Source organism: Tenrec ecaudatus, chromosome 10 (assembly GCF_050624435.1).
Source record: "Tenrec ecaudatus isolate mTenEca1 chromosome 10, mTenEca1.hap1, whole genome shotgun sequence".
Taxonomy (NCBI): Eukaryota; Metazoa; Chordata; class Mammalia; order Afrosoricida; family Tenrecidae; genus Tenrec; species Tenrec ecaudatus.
This window is the reverse complement of record NC_134539.1, coordinates 115990919-116009329: the sequence shown is the minus strand read 5'-3', so window position 1 is coordinate 116009329 and position 18411 is coordinate 115990919. Positions and strand designations below refer to the sequence as shown.

The following is an 18411-nucleotide window of genomic DNA, read 5'->3' as shown; positions in this document are numbered from 1 at the left end:
TAGATGTGACTACTGGGAGTCTCCTTTTTTTTAAAAAAAGGCACAAACACAATGAAACTTTTAAAAAAACAACTGCATTTTGTTGAAGAGATGGAGTCACATAATTCTACTCTATAATTGTATTCCTTTGGTTTTCCAAGACACTAAGGGAGTGGCCTTTATTTTAGCATTTGGGTGGGGGCGTAACACAGCCATCTGCACAGCAGAGTCTGCTTCAAGGGGGAAAGCCATTTTGACGAAAAACATTCCTGAACGGATGCCACGGGGAGTAAGGAGTTCGCTTCCATTGCCTTGTGGTCTTAAGATACTTGTTTACATTCGGGTTCTAGATTTCCATCGCAAACTGCTTTCATGCCACATTTGCCTTTGATATTGTGGGGTTGTTTTTTGTTTCCTTCTTTGGGATCCTCTGCTGAGCTGCTGACACGTAGTATGCAAACAAATCTATCGTTACTGTGCAGGCGGCTGAGCACGGCGAGCCTCGCCAGCACAGACTGCCAGTTGAAGAGTCTGCATGCAGTCAGACCTGAGATGAACACAGCCCCACCCCCCCACCCCCATCCCCCCGTCGGCAAGCTCCTCTGAGAGAGACTGGTGGGCACGGACCAGGATTTCCGAGGAAATAAAAGGGACCTCAAGGAGGAGTCTGGAGAGCATCTACTCATTACTGTGGTCTTTGAACCAATGAAAATCCTAGTTCTGAAAGGCCAAGGGAAGGAAGGCTAAGAATTAGAAAGGTTATTTAGATAGCAGCAGCATCAAATATCACCCGGAATATGGAGGGGAGGGGGAGAGGCGGTACGTAGAGTCGATACAAAATTGGAATTGGCATAGTTTGGGGTCTTGAGTAGTGTGCTAGTGGAAAGGGAAAGGATGAGGTTTCTGCTGGAAATGGTGTGGAAGAATGAGTGCGTTTGATGGTAGAGAAGATATAGAGGGAAGGAGCCCAGGACCAATCAGATATCCACCCAAGCTGTTTTTGCTTGAGAGATTGAAACACCCGGATACTTGGACAGAGGAGCCTGGTGGGGGGGGTGGGAATGATTATCGTAGACCTCACCATGCTTGGATGAAGCTGGCTTTGAGACAATTCTCTGTTGTCTGATTGGTATCTGATCATTTAAGTGAAAGGGGAAAAAATTAGCAAAGGCTCCCATGACATCAGTCATCTGCTGTGCCCTTTCCCTAGGATTACGCCTACATTTTCAGGAGCTCATGTAGAGGGGCAGGTGGGTGGAGTGCACCGGCTGTGCATGAATCTGTTTGTAAACCCAAAGTGACATTACAATGGTGTCCAAGTTAAAACAAAACAACCCTCCCTGCCATCGGGCCTCTTGGCCACTCGAGAGGGCAGGGTAGAACTGCTGCAATGCATTTCCAAGCCCGTGACTCTGACAGGAGCAGAAAGCCTCGTCTTTCTCTCGGACATCGGTGGCCAGTGTGCGTGAATGCTGCAAAGCTGGGTTTCCCAAGAGAGCCGAGGGTGCTGACAGCACTTGACTCTGACTCCTCTTGGTCCTTTTCAAATCTTTTAAGACATCTCTTCTAAGATGCTTGCCTTCTGACTTCATTTCATCGTGGTAAAGTTAAAGCTGAACTCTGCTTCAAGCCGAGTCACACCCTCCAAAGCGGAAGGAGGAACAAAGAAGGGCCCAGGAGACTCTCAGTAGCACCTCCTGTTGGTGGCACGCTTTGGCTCCCATTAAACTTGCCTTTCCAGTTGTTTTCAGTACAGGAGCGTCTGTCCTTCCACAGGCGTCCACCATCTAGTCACTCAGCCAGTACGTAACGTCTCCCCTCTTCGTCCTCCGTTGTGAAGGTGTGGCGGGGGACGCTGGCCCGCATGCGGTACAAGAGGACCAAGGCAGCGCTGACGATAATCAGGTACTACCGCCGCTACAAAGTCAAGTCCTACATCCAGGAAGTGGGCCACCGCTTCCAGGGGGTCAAGACCATGCGCGACTACGGGAAGCACGTGAAGTGGCCAACCCCTCCCAAAGTCCTTCACCGTTTCGAGGAGGCCCTGCAAGCCATTTTCAATCGGTAAGAACATGTGTGTGAATGTGATGTGCCTGCCCGCGCCATAGATAGATCATAAATCCAAAGCCAGGATATCGGCTCAACTCTCGGCTGCTGTAACAGCTTTTTTCACTTTCTGTGTCCCCAGTCCCGGAGATTTCATTTCTTCAAAGGGCATCCAGTTGCCTCCTGAAATAATGGACCCGCCCACCCGTTCTTCCTGTAGCCACCACCCACCCCTGAATCCAAGTCCTATTTGATAGAAGCTGCTCGCACGTGGTCTTTGTGTATCAGTGAAGAGGTGATTCGTTAAGATTGCCACCCTAACACTAGAAAGTCAGCTACTGGGCTCCGGGCACTGGTACCCCTTCCCACACCTACAATCACGAGAGCTGTAGAAAACATGCTCCTGCAGGCCCAGGGGCCCTGATGGCGCTGTCGGGGACACGCCCACAACGGCTGAGCACCTCGAGGTCGGCGGTTCAGCCTCACTGAGGGAGAAAGAACAGGCTGTCTTCCCATAAAGGTTCCTAGCCCCAAAGCCGTGTCTATGTGAGTTAGAACCCGCTTGATGTCTAAGAAGAGGTGCTTTCTAGTTTCCCAACTGATCACAGATTGCAACGTAAGGTAAACATGTTTTAGGGCAAGGTTTTCTTTTTGTTTTAAATAGCTGTAAAATTGACACATACCTCAGATAGCATGCAATGTAATTGTCCGATCGCATTAAGATTCGTGCAGTCATCGCTACAATCAATTTCAGAACATTTTCTTCTTTTTCTCAATGTTGTTCGTTCCTCATGCCCCCACCCCCACCCCATCCTCCCCTGCCCCGATCCAGTTACTGTCTGTATAGATCTACCTTCTTGCTTTTGTTTTTGACTTTTATAGGGAAGCTATTCTAAAGATAAAAGTAGCCCCCACCCATGACAATTTGGTGCCTTTTTCGTTGATCCTCATTCCTTTATAAGCTACCCTGCATCTGAGTTTGTGGGTGTTTGGAGGTTCTTTCTCTTCATTTGCTGAGCCCGTTCTTCTCTGGTACAGTCCTGATGGCACAGCAGTTAAAGCGCTGCCAACAAAAAGATTAGCGACTCTAACCCACCGGCTGCTCTGAGATGTGGCCGTCTGCCTCTGTAAGGATTCGCGGTCTCGGAAATGAGCCGTGCTGCGCCATCCTGTCAGCTCTCCGGAGTCCGCATCGACTCCACACTAATGAGGAGCGGGCCGTGCGTGCTACAGAGATATTGAGCATGTCTTGGCTTCAACAATCAATACAGTCACAAAAGCTGAGCTAGTGGCTTTCCGGCGTGGCCCTTTGGGATCATGTTGCTCCCCAAAGAACACCGTGAAATAATTGACAGCTTGAATGTACAATCATTGATTTATAATTCTGTGCTAAATTCAATTTTATCTTCCACTGAATTTCACTTTTTGTAACTATCAAAGGAGTAAAAAAGAGGGAAGAGGATGTGTTTCAGATATGTAGCCATTTGTTTGAGATAATGACTGCTCATTAAAAAAAAGAAAGTCAAATAATACAGAATATTGAGAGCAAAAATACCTCTATTCTTCAGTGTAATACACTACGTGTTAATTTGGAGCAGGCTTTCGAATGTATGGGCAAATTTTTGGTGGTTTTTGTTTCGTTTTGATGAACCAATGTCCTATGTACCTGAATTTTTTACATAATGTAAAAAGTAATTATGGATGAGTGCATGGAAATGATATGAAAATATATTGAAGATAACGTTGAAGCTCTCCACACTTCCCTTTGGTTCTCTGCCATTCTCTTTTCTTTTTTTCCCCCTTAAGTGAATCACTCACTGAGCACGAGGAGAGTCCTCTCTGTGCATTATACACACACACACACACACTGGGAGGCAGCATGGCCGTGTAGGGATTAGAACGCAGGCCCGGCTTTGTGCTCCTGCTCAGCCACAGACTAGCTGTGCAGTGTGGGCAGACGTCGCCCCTCTCCCTGGGCCTCCGTCTCTGCATTTGTAAAGGGCTCTCACTGTAGCACACGCATGCCTAGTCCTCATCAAAGATTGGGGGGGTGTAGGCAGAAAGCATTTCATGTCGTGCGAACACACAGTAAGCACCGAGATGTTTGTTCATAATTGTGACCCAAGTGCCTACATCTCACATGTCACAGGATTTTTTTTATTTTAGCAAAAGCAAAATTATACTATCTGGATCATTGTGCAGGAGCCCTGGTGGTGTAGTGGTTATGAACTGGACTGCTAACTGCAAGGTGAGCAGTTCCAAAGCATCAGCCGCTCCGTGGGGAAAGATGGGGCTTTCTACTCCCATAGAGATGCAGTCTCAGAAACTCACAGGGACAGTTCTGCCCTGACCTATACAGTCGCTGTGAGTCGGCATCGACTCAGAGGCATTGAGTTTGGGTCTTTGTTTATGTATCATTCTGTGACTTGAATATGTGTCTTGGAGACTTGTCCATGACAGTAAATAATAATAATAATAATAAATATTGTCTATGGAAATAAATAATAAATATTTTTCAGGACTGCACATTTGTTGTTAATAAACATTGTTGTTAATAATTTCAATTTTGTTGTACTGTGACCTGCATAGTCTTCTTTTCAGACTTGAGGGTTTTTTGTTTATGGCCTAGACTTTATTACTTCTTATAAAATGCCATTTATTCCGTCAGCAGGCACTTGTTTAACACCTAATGTGTCACAGGCTCTGACCTAAGTCCCCAGGATGCAGTGGCAAAGACATATGCAGGAGACAGTCCCAGCCTTCCCTGGGCTTCATGTCACTGAGCATTTGGAAGTAACACATCTGCTCTGCTTGTTGGTTGAGAACACACACACACACACACACACACACACACACACAAAGTTCTGATCATGTAGTCGGGTTCACAAGCTTTTCCATCAGTGGGCAGAGAGCAAATATTTTGTGTAGTCATCAATTCTTCTTGTTTGGGTTTGTTTTTTGCAACTCTTTTCGAAATATCAAAAGCGTTCTTAGCTCGTGCCCAGTATAAAAGCAGTCCCCGGTCCAGTGTGGCTCATGCTGCATTTTATCATCCCCTGATGTAGTCCGTCTATCCTATTTAATTTACACTTGCTTAAACGAAAAAAGTAACTGAGGAACACTGACAGAAGTGTGTTGAAGTATCCCACAGTGATTGTGGGGTGTTTGTGTTTTGTTTTTGCTGACCCGCCTAACAAATTCACGGCTTTCCATCTTTAGGCTTTTGTGCTTGCTTGCTGTGTTCTCCTGGATACTCTGGCCCTGATGTACATGCAGCTGGCCCCCACTCCCTATAGGTCTCTACTCACATAGCCTTTTATTAGTGGTGCCTCCCGCCCCGTCCTAATCAGTAGCGCCTGCTCTCCCTCGTGAACTTGGCGGACACTGCTTGTTTTCCTCCATAGCACGTGGCGGCACTGTCACTCACACCTTAGATTTACTCGTTTCCAGATACATGGCCGCCTCCCCTCCCTGGACTGTGATCACCTGAGAGGACCTTGTCAGGTGTGCTCACTTCTCTGCCTCCTCCCCCTAGACAGTGCCTGGAGGATGACAGGTACTCAGGTAACATTTGGTGCATGCGTGGGTGATGACGCTAAAATCCCTACGCTCTACGTTAAACATGTATTACGAGGGCTCATCTATCACTAAGTTCTAGTTCCATTTTTTAAATTAAAGATCATTTTATTGGGGGCTCTTACAACTCTTGTTACCATCCATACATCAGTTGTATCAGACATATTAGTACGTATATTGCCATCGTTCTTTTCTAGACATTTACTTTTTATTGAGCCCTGGGGATCAGCTCTTCTTTTCTTCCCTCCCAACCCCCACCATCGTGGTCCCTTGATAGAATATAAATTATTTTCATACAGCAAAGCGAATTTAACAAAAATATCTGCCCATTTTTTAAAAGCATGAAAAGAAGCACGTGTGTCTTAAGCTCTGTGTGTATTTTGGAATCCGTGTACTTTCTGTAGATAAGACATGGAAGTACTTTGGTTTCATTCGTCATCGGAACGGCAGCTGTCGTTGATTCCAAACAGCGGCCCGGGCTGCGTCTCTAACGTGCTGTGCATTTACTTGTAGATGGAGAGCATCCCGGCTCATCCAGAGCCTTCCTGCTGCAGATTTGCCCCAGGTCAGGGCGAAGGTGGCCGCCATGGAGATGCTGAAGGGTCAGAGGGCTGATCTTGGGCTCCAGAGGGCCTGGGAAGGGAACTATCTTGCTTCGGTAAGTCCAGAGTCTCTCTCTGCTCCCTTCCCAAAGACAAAGGACCTTTCTCTCCCAGCGTTGGTAGAAAAACACCTTCAGAAACTAACGCATTTCTGTGAGAGACACTAAAGGAAAAGAAGTGGATTTCCCGCCCCAACGTGTGCACTCTTTGCTGCTGTCCGTTACTCGTCCCAGCTCTACAAGGGGTTCTCTGGGTTGCTTTAGAAACATCCTGTATCCTGGCCTTCCCTCGCAGAACTCAGCAACTACTGGCATGGCCACTTTTCTATTGATTGTTCTCTAAGCCGCATTGCCTCCTTCCTCCCATTTCCTATTTTAAGCAATGCCGAGGCCCTCTGGTGTCAGCCCGGCCCTTGCCTAGGTGGCCATCTGCTCTGGGGAGCCGAAAAGGGCATGTGTGGAACTGTATGCGTGCCGTTATTTATACACGGGGTACTAAGAGCTGCCTTTTCCTCTGGCAGGCTAAGCAGACTTACTTGGTCTTTATATTTCCTCCTTTTTCTTTCAGAAGCCAGATACGCCGCAGACCTCAGGCACTTTTGTCCCCGTTGCTAATGAACTGAAACGAAAGGACAAATACATGAACGTCCTCTTCTCCTGTCATGTCCGTAAGGTAAGACGGCTGGAAGCTGGCCCCCTTGGAAGGAAATGCTGAGGGGGGTGAAACTCACTCCTGCAGACACGTGACTGGCTGCATCATCGATGTGTTGTGACGAATGGTTGGAGCGGCCAAAGGAAGGGACATTAAGAGTGAGGCTAGAAAGTCTTCCTAAAGGAAGCAGAGTTTGGGGGCCCCTTTCTTTTAAAGGGGGGGAAAGAACGTGGTTTGGAAAGGAGGAAAATGATCCACTGAGCTTTGAAGAGTCTGGAGACAAGCGTGATGGGCTAGGACTATGTCCACTGGTCTGAGCAGAGGGTGGGGTCGCAGTTTACCTGGAGACGAAATCTGAGGTCATCCGTGGTCAGAAATAAAACAGAGTGCCCGCAATTAGAAACCAGAAAAAACGGAAACCATCGTCAAAGAGGATTTTATTAAACATATGCAACCACATAACAAAATGGTAATGGATTGAAGAGATACGCATAGAAACGATTGAGAGTAGAAATTAATGAAGTAGAGAATAGATAAGCCATAGAGAAAAAAATCACAGAAACTCAAAGTTGATTCCTTGAAAAGCAACCAAATTGGCCAACCTTTCAGAAGCCTGCTCAAATATTCTCCCCGCAGAGGAAGATTAGATTGCGTCCATGTGCACTGCGGCTGCGGCTGCTGGGTGTCATCAGGTCGGTTCCTACTCATCGCTGCCCGGTGTACAAGACGGAAACCCGGCCCAGCCCTCTGCCCACCTCACAATCATTGCTGTGTGTGAGCCCAGGGGTGTGGCCTCTGTGTCCCACCATCTCAGCCACCCTCTGCTGTACCAAATATGACGTCCCTCTCTAGGGACTAGTCTCTCCTGAGAACACATCCAAGATACTTACTCATTGTCCAGCTTTTGCATGCACAGGAGGCCCATGAAAATAACCTTGACTTGAGGCCGGCTCACCTGAGTCCTTAAAGTGACAACTCTAATCCTTTAGCACTTTAAAGGAGTCTTTGAGTCAACTGAGTTCACATGGAATTGTAAATCATATAATCCAGAGTCGAAGGAGGGCCTAACCTGGGAGAATCTGGTTTGCAGAAAGTTATCAGTCAGAGCCCAAGACTCATTTGTGGGAACTACATAGGAAATAATCCTCCAGTGATCTCCTCTATCCCTCTATCCACAATTGAGGGATGGGAGGAAAGTGGTTACTAAACAGAGTGCATTGGAGAGATGAGTATAGAAGATCAAAGGCATAAAGCTGACTCGAACAGTTAAAACTCTGTCAGTTGACACCCCCTGCCCTCTGTTACATGCTGGACCTGATCTGGTGTGTAACATTTTCTGCATGTTGAGTTTGTATTGTTTGGTTTGGGGGTTTTTTGTTCATATTAGAGTGTATCTCAGAGGAGTTATGTGATTATGTGTTTTTCAGTGCATGAAGCCCAGGATTGATGAACCTATAGAGACAGCAAGTGGAATATGGGTTTTGGGTGGGGGGAGGGTTACAGTGGGCGTGCTGGAGTAAAAGATAGATGATGTCAAGGAGTCCAGAAAGAAAAAAGAATGTTTGGAAACTGATTGTGGTAGCAATTGTACAATTCTGCTTGAGGTGATTGAACTATGGAATTATATGCTATATGTATCAATTCCCAATTAATAAGTTTTAAAAGGTCTTCGGCAGCAAATTTGCCCACTTAGATAACATTGTTTGATTTCTTGACCGCTGCTTCCGTGGGTGTTGATTGTGGAGTCAACTGAAATGAAATCCTTCACAACTTCAGTCTCTTTTCTGTTTATGATGATGTTGCTTATTGGCCCAAGTGTGAAGATTTTTGTTTTCTCTGATTGAAGTATAATCCATACCTCAATGAAAAAGAGATCATTGTCTTTGATCATCATGAGAAAATGCTCCTTGCTTTCCTCAAGCAAGGCTGTGTCATCTGTATAACGCAGGTTGTGAAGGAGTCTTCTTCCAATCCTGATGGTCTGTTCTCCTTCATATAGTTGAGCTTCATCTCTGTAGGGCCAACAAGCTAATTTGAACGTCTGAACACATCTTGAATATGTGTTTGAACATGATGAGGAAGAAAAGCTCGACTCATTAAATGTACACACTTAACAAACAGCCGCCAGGCTGGTGTGCGGTTAGAATGACATAAATGGCCTCGAGGAGAGCATCACGGAGTCTCTCAGGGTGATGGCCGCAACCCAAAGTCTAGGTGAGCTCCTAGACTCAGAAGTGCACCTGGAGTCGAGGAGGCAAGCAGGGAACGGCCTCTGTTAACCAGATTCACACGTCCACACACACACCAAAGTAAAACCATGAGGCCAGTATGTGAACATAGCAGAGAAATGTGCCCTTTCCGTGAATCCTCCTGCCTGCTGTCTTGGATACGATCCTCCTTGCTGCTCCTGCCAAGGTGTCCAGGAAGTCAAGTGAGCTATCAGTTCAATTGACCAGAGTTGGGGTGCAAAGAACTGCGTCATCTTGGGGAAATGACAATTTACTGCCTCTCAGAGAACATGTCTCTCCTTGAAGCCTGCTGAAGAAAAGTAGAGAAATTCTTATTCCCATGCCGATATTTCCAAGATCACTGAAAACTCAGCTTTCTTCACATTATAGCTTAGAGAATGTCTTCTTTAGACTCCTCCCATCCCAAGGATGTGAACTTGACGTGATTTTGGTAAAGCTCTCTTCTTGGTGCTTTGAGTCTTGTGAAAACAGTTGCTTCCTATTAACCCCAAAGGTGGGAGACCCGTGCAAGTAACTGCTCTCCCCAGGGTGTATTTTCTCCTGGACTCCCTCGCCTGGGGGGAAACTTTCTCTCAGCTCCCCTGGGCTACTGCGCCTATAAATAGGTCACTGGAAAGATTCAGGCAAAAGCAAAATGGTAGGGTTTGTTTTGGGGGGTTTTAGTTTTTTTCTCTTTGATTGAGGACTTTAGCTTTGAGTAATAGGGAGAAGATGAGATCTTTTCCAAAACTGAATCAATTACCTAGTCTTGCTATTAATTTATGAAGCTATGTGAAAGAAAATTAGTCTTCTTAGGCCATGATTATTTGCATTAAGTCTAGAATTTAGGGATTTTCATATGCATGTAGATTTTTTTGCTGTTTTGATTTAGCTTCGTTACGCAACTGAAAGCTTTCCCTTTATCACATGATGTTCTTCCCACCCACTGGATTCATATTTGAAATTTGAAGGATAATTTGAGCTGCTAAGACAGAAGGTAAGGGTTTGTGACGTGTTCTCTGTCGAATTTCCATTTTTTAAAAAAGAAAGTAGTATTTCCAACAGAGCCTCACAAACTGCGGCTGTGCTTGTTGTTGTTAATAGATGATTTCGCAGGCGTTATCACAGAAAGGGCCGCATTGTGCACTGCATCGCTGTGGTCTGTGGGTTCTGACGCTCGCGTGACCTTGTGACATCATGAACACGTTTCTGTCTCGTTTTAATGGTATCTTTCTTCGCAGCACACGCACATGTTCCTCCGTCTGATTCTACAAAAGACGGGGAGCGCTCTTTTAGCTTAGTGATGACTGGTCCTCTCTACCAGGTTTCAGTAACACTCACAGTCTTCTGTTGACTTATTAATAGGTGTTTGCTGGGAGAGGGCTCCGTGATTAATTGCATTGGGGAAATGCTGCAGTAAACAGTTAAATTTGCCCCTGCAGTGCAGAATTATCAGCGCGTCCACGGATTCGTGGTGATGGATATTCTAGAGGAGGCTTAGTTTGTAGTGTCCCTCAAACCAGCCTGTCGAGGCGCCCCTGCTTTCGCAGAGGGTGGCATCGGACTGGCATGCAGAGCTACCTAGGGAATGCAGAGGGAGGAGCCTCCGTGCACCCTGCACCAGGCCTGCTGACAAGTGTGGCAAAGTGTGTGTGAGTGTGAGTGTGTGTGTGAGTGAGTGTGTGTGTGTGTGTGTGTGTGTGTGTGTGTGTGTGACGTTACCTGCCAAGAGCGCTCACCGTGCCATCGCGGAGATGCTATTTCACTCCTAATCCCAGGTGCCGTGTCTGTCATGTGGAAGACTGAAAAGTAAGCTTCTGGGGTGAAGGACATATTTAGAGCATCGATTAGGTTTTTCTGTTTTTGTTTTTAAATCATTTTATTGGGGGCTCATACAACTCTTATCACAATCCATACATCCATCCATTGCGTCAAGCACATTTGTACATTTGTTGCCCTCATCATTCTCAAAACATTTTCTTTGTACTTGAGCCCTTGGTATCAGCTCATTTTCCCCCTCCGCCAAGGTTTTTTTTTGGGGGGGTTTGAAGCATACTCTGTCCTACCAAAGCTAAAGGTATTTTCAAAGTAACCTCTAACCCCTCTATATTTTGGATAAGAACTTGGGAATCAAGAGAAATTAAACATACAAGGGAGCTTCCAGAAATTCCTTGAAAAACAGAATTGAAAGATAATGGAACTTATCTACAAACTCTTTGAAGCCCTTGTGTGTGCGTGTGTGTGTGATATCACATAATTAAGATTGTGTGGTGTGTGTGTGTGGTTTTGTTACTAGTTGCTATTGAGTCAACTCAGGCTCATCGCAACTTCATAGACAAAAATCTACCCGGTATAGAGCCTTGGTGGTGCAGTGGGTTACACGTTGGACTGCTAACCGCAAGGTCAGCAGTTTGAAACCACCAGCCAGCTCCACAGGAGACAGATAAGGCTTCCTGCTCCCTTGAAGAGTTGCAGCCTCAGACACAAACTCACAGGGCAGTTCTGTCCTGCCCTATAGGGCCGCTCTGAGTCGGAATTGACTGGATGGCAGTGCATGAGCACCAGCTTCATAATTGGTGTGCTCAATCCCATTGGTGCAGTCACTGAATTTTGAAGGAGCTAGGGGGCTTATCTGTATTGTTGCTTGTTGATGGTTGCCACCCAGTCTGTTCTGATTCGTGGGGACCCCATGTGTGCAGCTGCATGGGACTTGGGGACTTTGACCTTTCAGAAAGCAGCTCACCAGGCCTTTCTTTCGAGGCACCCTGGGTAGCTATTAAGCATGTGATGCTCTAGCCCCCTAGAGCTGCCCTCGGGTACTCTAGAGGGCAGCATTCTGTGCGAACCACAGTTTTCCGTGGCCATCTGTGATGTGTGTCATCTCCACATGCCAGCCATGTCTCCTTTACTTGCGGGAGGGTGTTCTTTTCCTTGCTTACTTGTAGTCTTGGGAAACGTGGCATTACAGTGGTTCCTTGGGGGAACTGTGGCTCAAATCTAAGATTGAGACATCACACATCAGCTAGACAGTAACTTCCGATGTAGAATATGCCCTGGGCTTCGTGCTCTTTCTTAGGAAAAGATTTACCAGCCAGTGTAGGCACTCTCGAGCCCGCTAATAGAAGCCCTTCACAGAAACACTCGTGTATGAACTAGCTTCATTCTCGTCCTAGCATTGTGTCCCATTATTTTCACTGGTTTGTGCCCTGTGGCTCTTACCCCTGTAGTCTTGTCTCAGCTTCTTCATACAAACAAGGTCTTGAGTTATTCTTTTCTGCTGATTGGCTGTTGCCATCAAGTCAGTTCCAACTTATATGACCCTAGAGGACAGAGTGGAACTGCCCCATGGGTTTCCAAGGCTGTAACCCTTGTGGAAGCACATCTTTATGTCATAACTTTGTCCCAGGTAGCCGCTGGTGGGTTCAAGCCACTGACCTTTCAGTTAGCAGTTAACGCCTATGCCACCAGGGCTCCTCTGGAGGTCGTTAACACCTTGTGAAGTAGCCAAACATGTACCTTGTAAATATGGAAAAATACTATTCAAATCAGTTCATCTGAGTTCATGCTTACCAACATACATTTTTAAGACATTAACAGGAATCATGTTATTGGATATAAATTCCAGGTAGAATTTATGAAGTTGAGCTATTTTCAAATTTCTGATTATAGAAAGAACACTCTTCTCGATGAAATCAGGAGCCTAGAGATTTTATACAGGTAGCTACTACCAAAGAACACCGTGTTACAAATCCATGCAGAAATGTGTGTCTTCCTGACCCCGGTAGCTGGTCATCTAACCGACCATCCTCAGTGCAGAAGTTAGTCTAAAGCGGGGGGGATTCAATTAACTCATGGAAAAGACATCTGATGAGAGTGAAGAAAATGCACAAATGAACTATTAAAATCTGGATAATAAATAATCCCCAAGTCACAATTGTTGTGCTTGTAAACTGAGTTATGTTAGGGAGCTTTTCACTAGAAAGATACCTAACGAACAAAAGGATTCCTAACTTGGAGTCCTGCTGGTGTAGTGATTACGCATTAGGTTGCTAACTGCAAGGTTAGCAGTTTGAAACCACCAGCTGCTCCTCAGGAGAGAGACGGGGCTCTCAACTGCCCTGAAGAGTTACAGTCTCAGTAGGGTTAGTATGTCTTAGCATCAACTGAGTGGCAATGAGTTTGAGTCTGAGACTTTGAACCTTAAGCATAAAGAGTAAGAAGGCCACAGCTCCTCCGCCTTCAGTGCAGAGATGAAGCCTTTCCAAGATGCAGCTGGGCAGCAGGGACTTGAGACGTCATCAAGCCACTCTGCTCTCATCGGGCACCTGGGAAACGGTTTTCTTAAGTTAGACAGCCTCCCGTGGTGCACCATCTGTCGGCTCCTATAATCAACGCTGACGGGCTCGGGTGAGGAAGGAGACTGGAAAGCCGCCTGAATGTTGCATTAAAAGTGCTCCCAAAGCCAGTGATTTCGCTGAGCACCCAGTTTGCAGATGGCTATGGGTGACAGTGACAGTCCAGAGACCCCTCACAATCTTTTATATTGGTTGAATTAATTGGAGTTAGATTATTGAAGCTACAGTCATTAGGCTAATTATCACAAGAAGAAAATAAGCACAGCCCATCTCCTTTGGCAAACAGCATCAGTAGTAGGTTAGAAACACCACGTCCTGTGCAACCGTTCCAACAGTCTTTTTAGTGTAACAAACAGCCACACTGTAAAGTCAACAATCTTTCAAATTATTTAAACAGAACTTTTCCATATGAAGTGAATATTGCTGCCCATTAGCAGAGAGAGAAAGTGACTCAACTTCATAGTGAGAAAATGCCGACGAAGTCTAGATGTCATTTCACAGTTTTGGTAATTTTAAACATCAGCCAGCCTTCTTCCCTGCCTTAACGTGGAAACAGTGATGATGAATCCAGTGTTTCGCGAAAACACTTGAGCCAGCAGCTTTTCATATGGACAGAGAGAGATCCTGTTTTACAAGGGAAAACACGTAACCCTTTGGCTTCAACCTTAATTTTTTGTTTTATCTTCAATTCTACCTTTTATTAATCCTATGATTGTACAATAGAAGTTCAGAGAAAACAGTGGACCTTTTTTCCGAAAGAAATTGGGGGCGTTTTATAGTGAAGTGAGAGCTTGAGCAATCGCTTCAAGTATGCATCGGTTAAAGAGAAGAAAGAGGCAGTGGACGATCACAGGCGTGTCAGAGAGACCTGACAGGAGCAGAGCCGCTTGGAGAAACAATGGCTTTCAGTGGGGCGGAGGTAAGTAAGAAGGCTTTTGAAAATCAGGTTAAGGACTCATGAAATCAGTAGGACAGCAATGGCTATGAATCGGTTACTGGTGCCGTAGGCAATAAGAAGGCTCTAGATTTCTGAGCATGTAGATTTAAGGAGGAGCCCTGGTGGCATGGTGGTTATAACCCAAACGCCAGCGGGTCAAGCTCACTAGCCACTGTGGGAGAAGGAGGTGGCCGTCTGCTTCTGTGCAGACCTACAGACTTGGAACCCCTATGGGGAAGTGTAACCCCGCCTCATTGAGAGTCGCTCTGAGCTGGAATTGCCGCAGCAGCCACGGGTTCAGTTTGGGGTCAGAGGTTTCACTGTTGTTTTAAGGCACCCACAAGTCAGTTCAGACACGTAGCCACCTTGTGTACAGCAGAACAAAACCTGCCCAGTCCTGCTCCATCCACGCAGTGGCTCTGTCATTCCATCCTGTCAAAGGCCTTTTCACCTGGAGTGGCCCTGCTGGTATTTGAAATTCCCACGACAGCTTCCAGCCTCACAACAGCACACAAGCCGCCACAGTGCGACAAGTGGTGGGGGTTTAGTCCACACCCACCTTCCAGTGCTCTAGTAAAGGGGCAGAATGAGTTTCAAACACAGGCCCTATGTTTGTTCTCTTTAACATTTCTAGCTAGATTTTATTCACATGTGTAATTTCACCAGTTAAAGTATACAAGTCAGTGATGAATCTTCATATTTGTGTATCAATTCCAGAATATTTTCATTAACCCCAAATGAAGCTCTCCGCCCTTCATTCATGTCTCTTGCCAAGTATAGACATACCACATTTATCAGTTGATGGACATTTGGGCTGTTTCCACTTTAGTGTGACTTTGAATAAAGCTACTATAAATACTTACGTATATACATTTTTGTGTAGACATATATGTTCATTTTTGTTGTATATATACCTAGAAACAGAATTACAGCATCATATTGCAAAACTAACAGTTTCCAAAAGAAACTAGAACTTTAGAGTTCTCCCAGCGCTGTGTGAGGTTTCCATTTCTCCACATCCTTGTCAGTGCTTGTCAGTGCCCGTCTCTGGTGTTATACCCATGCTCAGTGGGTGTGATGTGACCTCTTATTGCGGCTATTATTTGCCTAGTGACTAGTGAAAGGAGCCCTGTTGGTGCTCTCAGGTGTGTGTCAGATTGCTAGCAGCAAGGTCAGCAGTTCAAACCCACCAGCTGCTTGAGAGAGAAAGATGAGCGTGTCTGCTCCCATAAAGAAGCAGAGCTTCACACACCCTAGAGCAGCGGTTCTCCACCTTCCTCATGCCGCGACCCTTTCAGACAGTTCCTCATGTGCTGGTGACCCCCAACCATAACATTATTTTCATTGCTACTTCGTAACTGTCATTTTGCTAGTGTTATGAATCTTAATGTAAATATGTGATAGGCAGGATGTATTGTCATTGTTACAAATTAAACATAATTAAAGCAGAGTGATTAATCACAAAACAATATGTAATTATATATTGTGAAATAGTTATGTGTTTTCCTGTGGTCTTAGGCAACCCCTGGGAAAGGGTCGTTCGACCCCCAAAGGGGTTGCGACCCACAGGTTAAGAACCACTGCACTAGTGACTGTGAGTCAGAATCGACTCAAAGCTGAGTGGGTTTGGTTTTGGTAGTGACTAATGAAGGAACCCTAGTGGAACAGCGGTTAAAGCACTTGGCTGCTACCCAAAGGGTCAGTTGTTTGAACCCACAGGAGAAATATGTGGTGTTCTGCTTCTTTAACGGTTTAAAGCCTTGGAAACCCTGTGGGGCAGTTCTCTGTTCTGTAGTGCTGCTTGAGTTGGCATCAAGTCATGATAATAAGTTTAGTGACTAATGATATAGAACATCTTTTCATATGCTGATTAGCCATGTACATATCTTCTTTAGGAGAAATGTCTATTAAGATCCTTTACCTATTTTTTTTAATTGGGAACTTGGGTTTTTATTATTAAATTTTATATACATATATATTCTTACAGAATTTGGAATGCATTTCATTTTTGGTTTTTTGTTACTGTTTTATTAATATATCTATCGTATCATACCATAGTTCAATCACATCAAGCAAAATTATACAATTGCTACCACAATCAGTTTCCAAATATTCTTTTTCTACATGGACCCCTTGACATCACCTCCCCTTCGCACCCACCCCAGCACTGAACTTCCCTCCCCATGAAACACTTTATCTAGTTGGTGTCTATAGAGGTTCATCAATCCTGGGTTTTATATTTTGAAAAATGGAAGAGCATATAACACAACTTCAAAAGGGTATCCTCCAAGGACATGACACTTCTGAGATACACCCTGATATGAACAAGAAAACCCAAACAGAGCAAACCAAAGATGCAGGCAATTTAGGAAAGCAGACTGAGTCCAGCATGCAGCATAGGGGGATCTACCGACAAAGTTTAACTGTTCAAGTCAGGTTTGCACCTTTGATTCTCTGTTCTCACTGCTTCAGTGCACTCCGTGCAGTGACCACTCTCCTCCGGTCCCTCAGTTGGGGATGGAGGGAGCTCTCCAGAGACTTACTGCCTATGTAATTCCACAGGGGAATCCTGGGCTCCCACTGTCAACCATAGCCTTCGGTACACAGGGTTCTCACAGTTTCGGCTGATACTGATCCCTCCACCGACTTCGGATTATGTGGTTGACCATCCTCCACCGACTGATGATGGTGTGCTTCTCCCATTGGGCTTACTTGAGGTTTCACTTGTTTGAAAACAAGCCTTTCAGACCCCAAGTGCTAATGTATCTGCTAGCCAGGCACCATCTACATTCTTCTATAGCACCCATGTCTTCTGTGTTTCCTTCCTGAGGGCGAGTATTGAGCAGGGCCGTGATGTAGGAGCTAATTGTTCTGAAGTTGGAGCTAGGATTCAGCTTGAGCTCAAAACCCATTCCTGGATCTATGCTTTGGAATTTTTATCCTGTTAATTTGTTATTGCTTGGGTGTTAATACATATGTCATATCAAATAACCTACATGCAAGCCTCTTAGGAGAGATATAATGTGCAGAAATTTTCTCCCATTTTGTGGAATGTCTTCATTTTTTTAGATTATGACCAGGTTATGTTTTTAGTCCTTACATATTTTATGTGCTTATCTTGTTTTTCCTGGCCAAGTCTAGAATTCCACAAATCTGGAACGTACTACCCCTTCTTAGTCTCTCCCATATCCGTAGAGTAGATTGTCATGGTAGACATTCGTGAACTCGCTACCTCCAGCCCCCTGCCCGCTAGATGTTCTCCAGGCAGATGATTTGGTTTCAGTCATGGTGCGATACTATGGTTTATAGACTTGTGTGCTTGTTTCACAGGTGAATCGATTTAGTAAAGTGGAAGACCGAGCTATTTTTGTCACTGACCGTCACCTGTATAAGATGGATCCCACAAAGCAGTACAAGGTGATGAAGACCATCCCCCTGTACAACGTAAGTACGCACTGCTCCTCTCAGGCGGAAGGCCTATGAACCCGGCGTCATGGACCACTAAGGGCTTGATAGACTGACTGGCTCCTAGAATCTGGGGGGAGGGTCCAGGAGTCCCTGAATCTTAGATTTTATACCATTGTATGATTTTCTGTGAAGAGGATCCAAATTTCTAACAGATTAACAAAGGAATTTATTGTTTTAAGTATAGATGCTATGTGATCTTTCTCTAATCCTGGCATACTACTTAGATGTGGTGGGATAGACATATTTCTCTTGTTTATTTTCACAAGGCTTCTTTTTATATGCAAATGGAATCAGGAGGTAATTACTTTATGAAAACTTGCTGCTTTAATTAGCGAATGTACGCTTCATCCGCAAGCTCTTTGCCGCCAATAAATCTGCACACATAGAGTTGCTAGTTGTGTGATCTCTGATCTAAGACCACTCCATGGGATAAAACCCCTCCGTAGGATTTTGTAATCCCGTAATCCTCTCTGATTTGGAATTTGATGAGTTTCTCCTGGGATCTCGATATGAGCTTTTGTTTCACTTTGGGTTTTTCTCCTGCTTTAAGGGATCTGTTTACAGTGAGT

The 18411-nt window shown here is 45.2% G+C and overlaps 1 protein-coding gene across 1 annotated transcript in view; it reads left to right on the top strand.

The window, feature by feature from the left end:
* MYO1D (myosin ID) overlaps positions 1–18411 on the top strand; it is a 333146-nt gene that overhangs the window by 188466 nt on the left and 126269 nt on the right. The window contains exons 17-20 of the mRNA XM_075561385.1: positions 1820–2043; positions 6115–6259; positions 6771–6875; positions 17705–17818. Coding sequence (XP_075417500.1) covers positions 1820–2043; positions 6115–6259; positions 6771–6875; positions 17705–17818 — 588 coding nt within the window. The remainder of the gene's footprint in view (positions 1–1819; positions 2044–6114; positions 6260–6770; positions 6876–17704; positions 17819–18411) is intronic.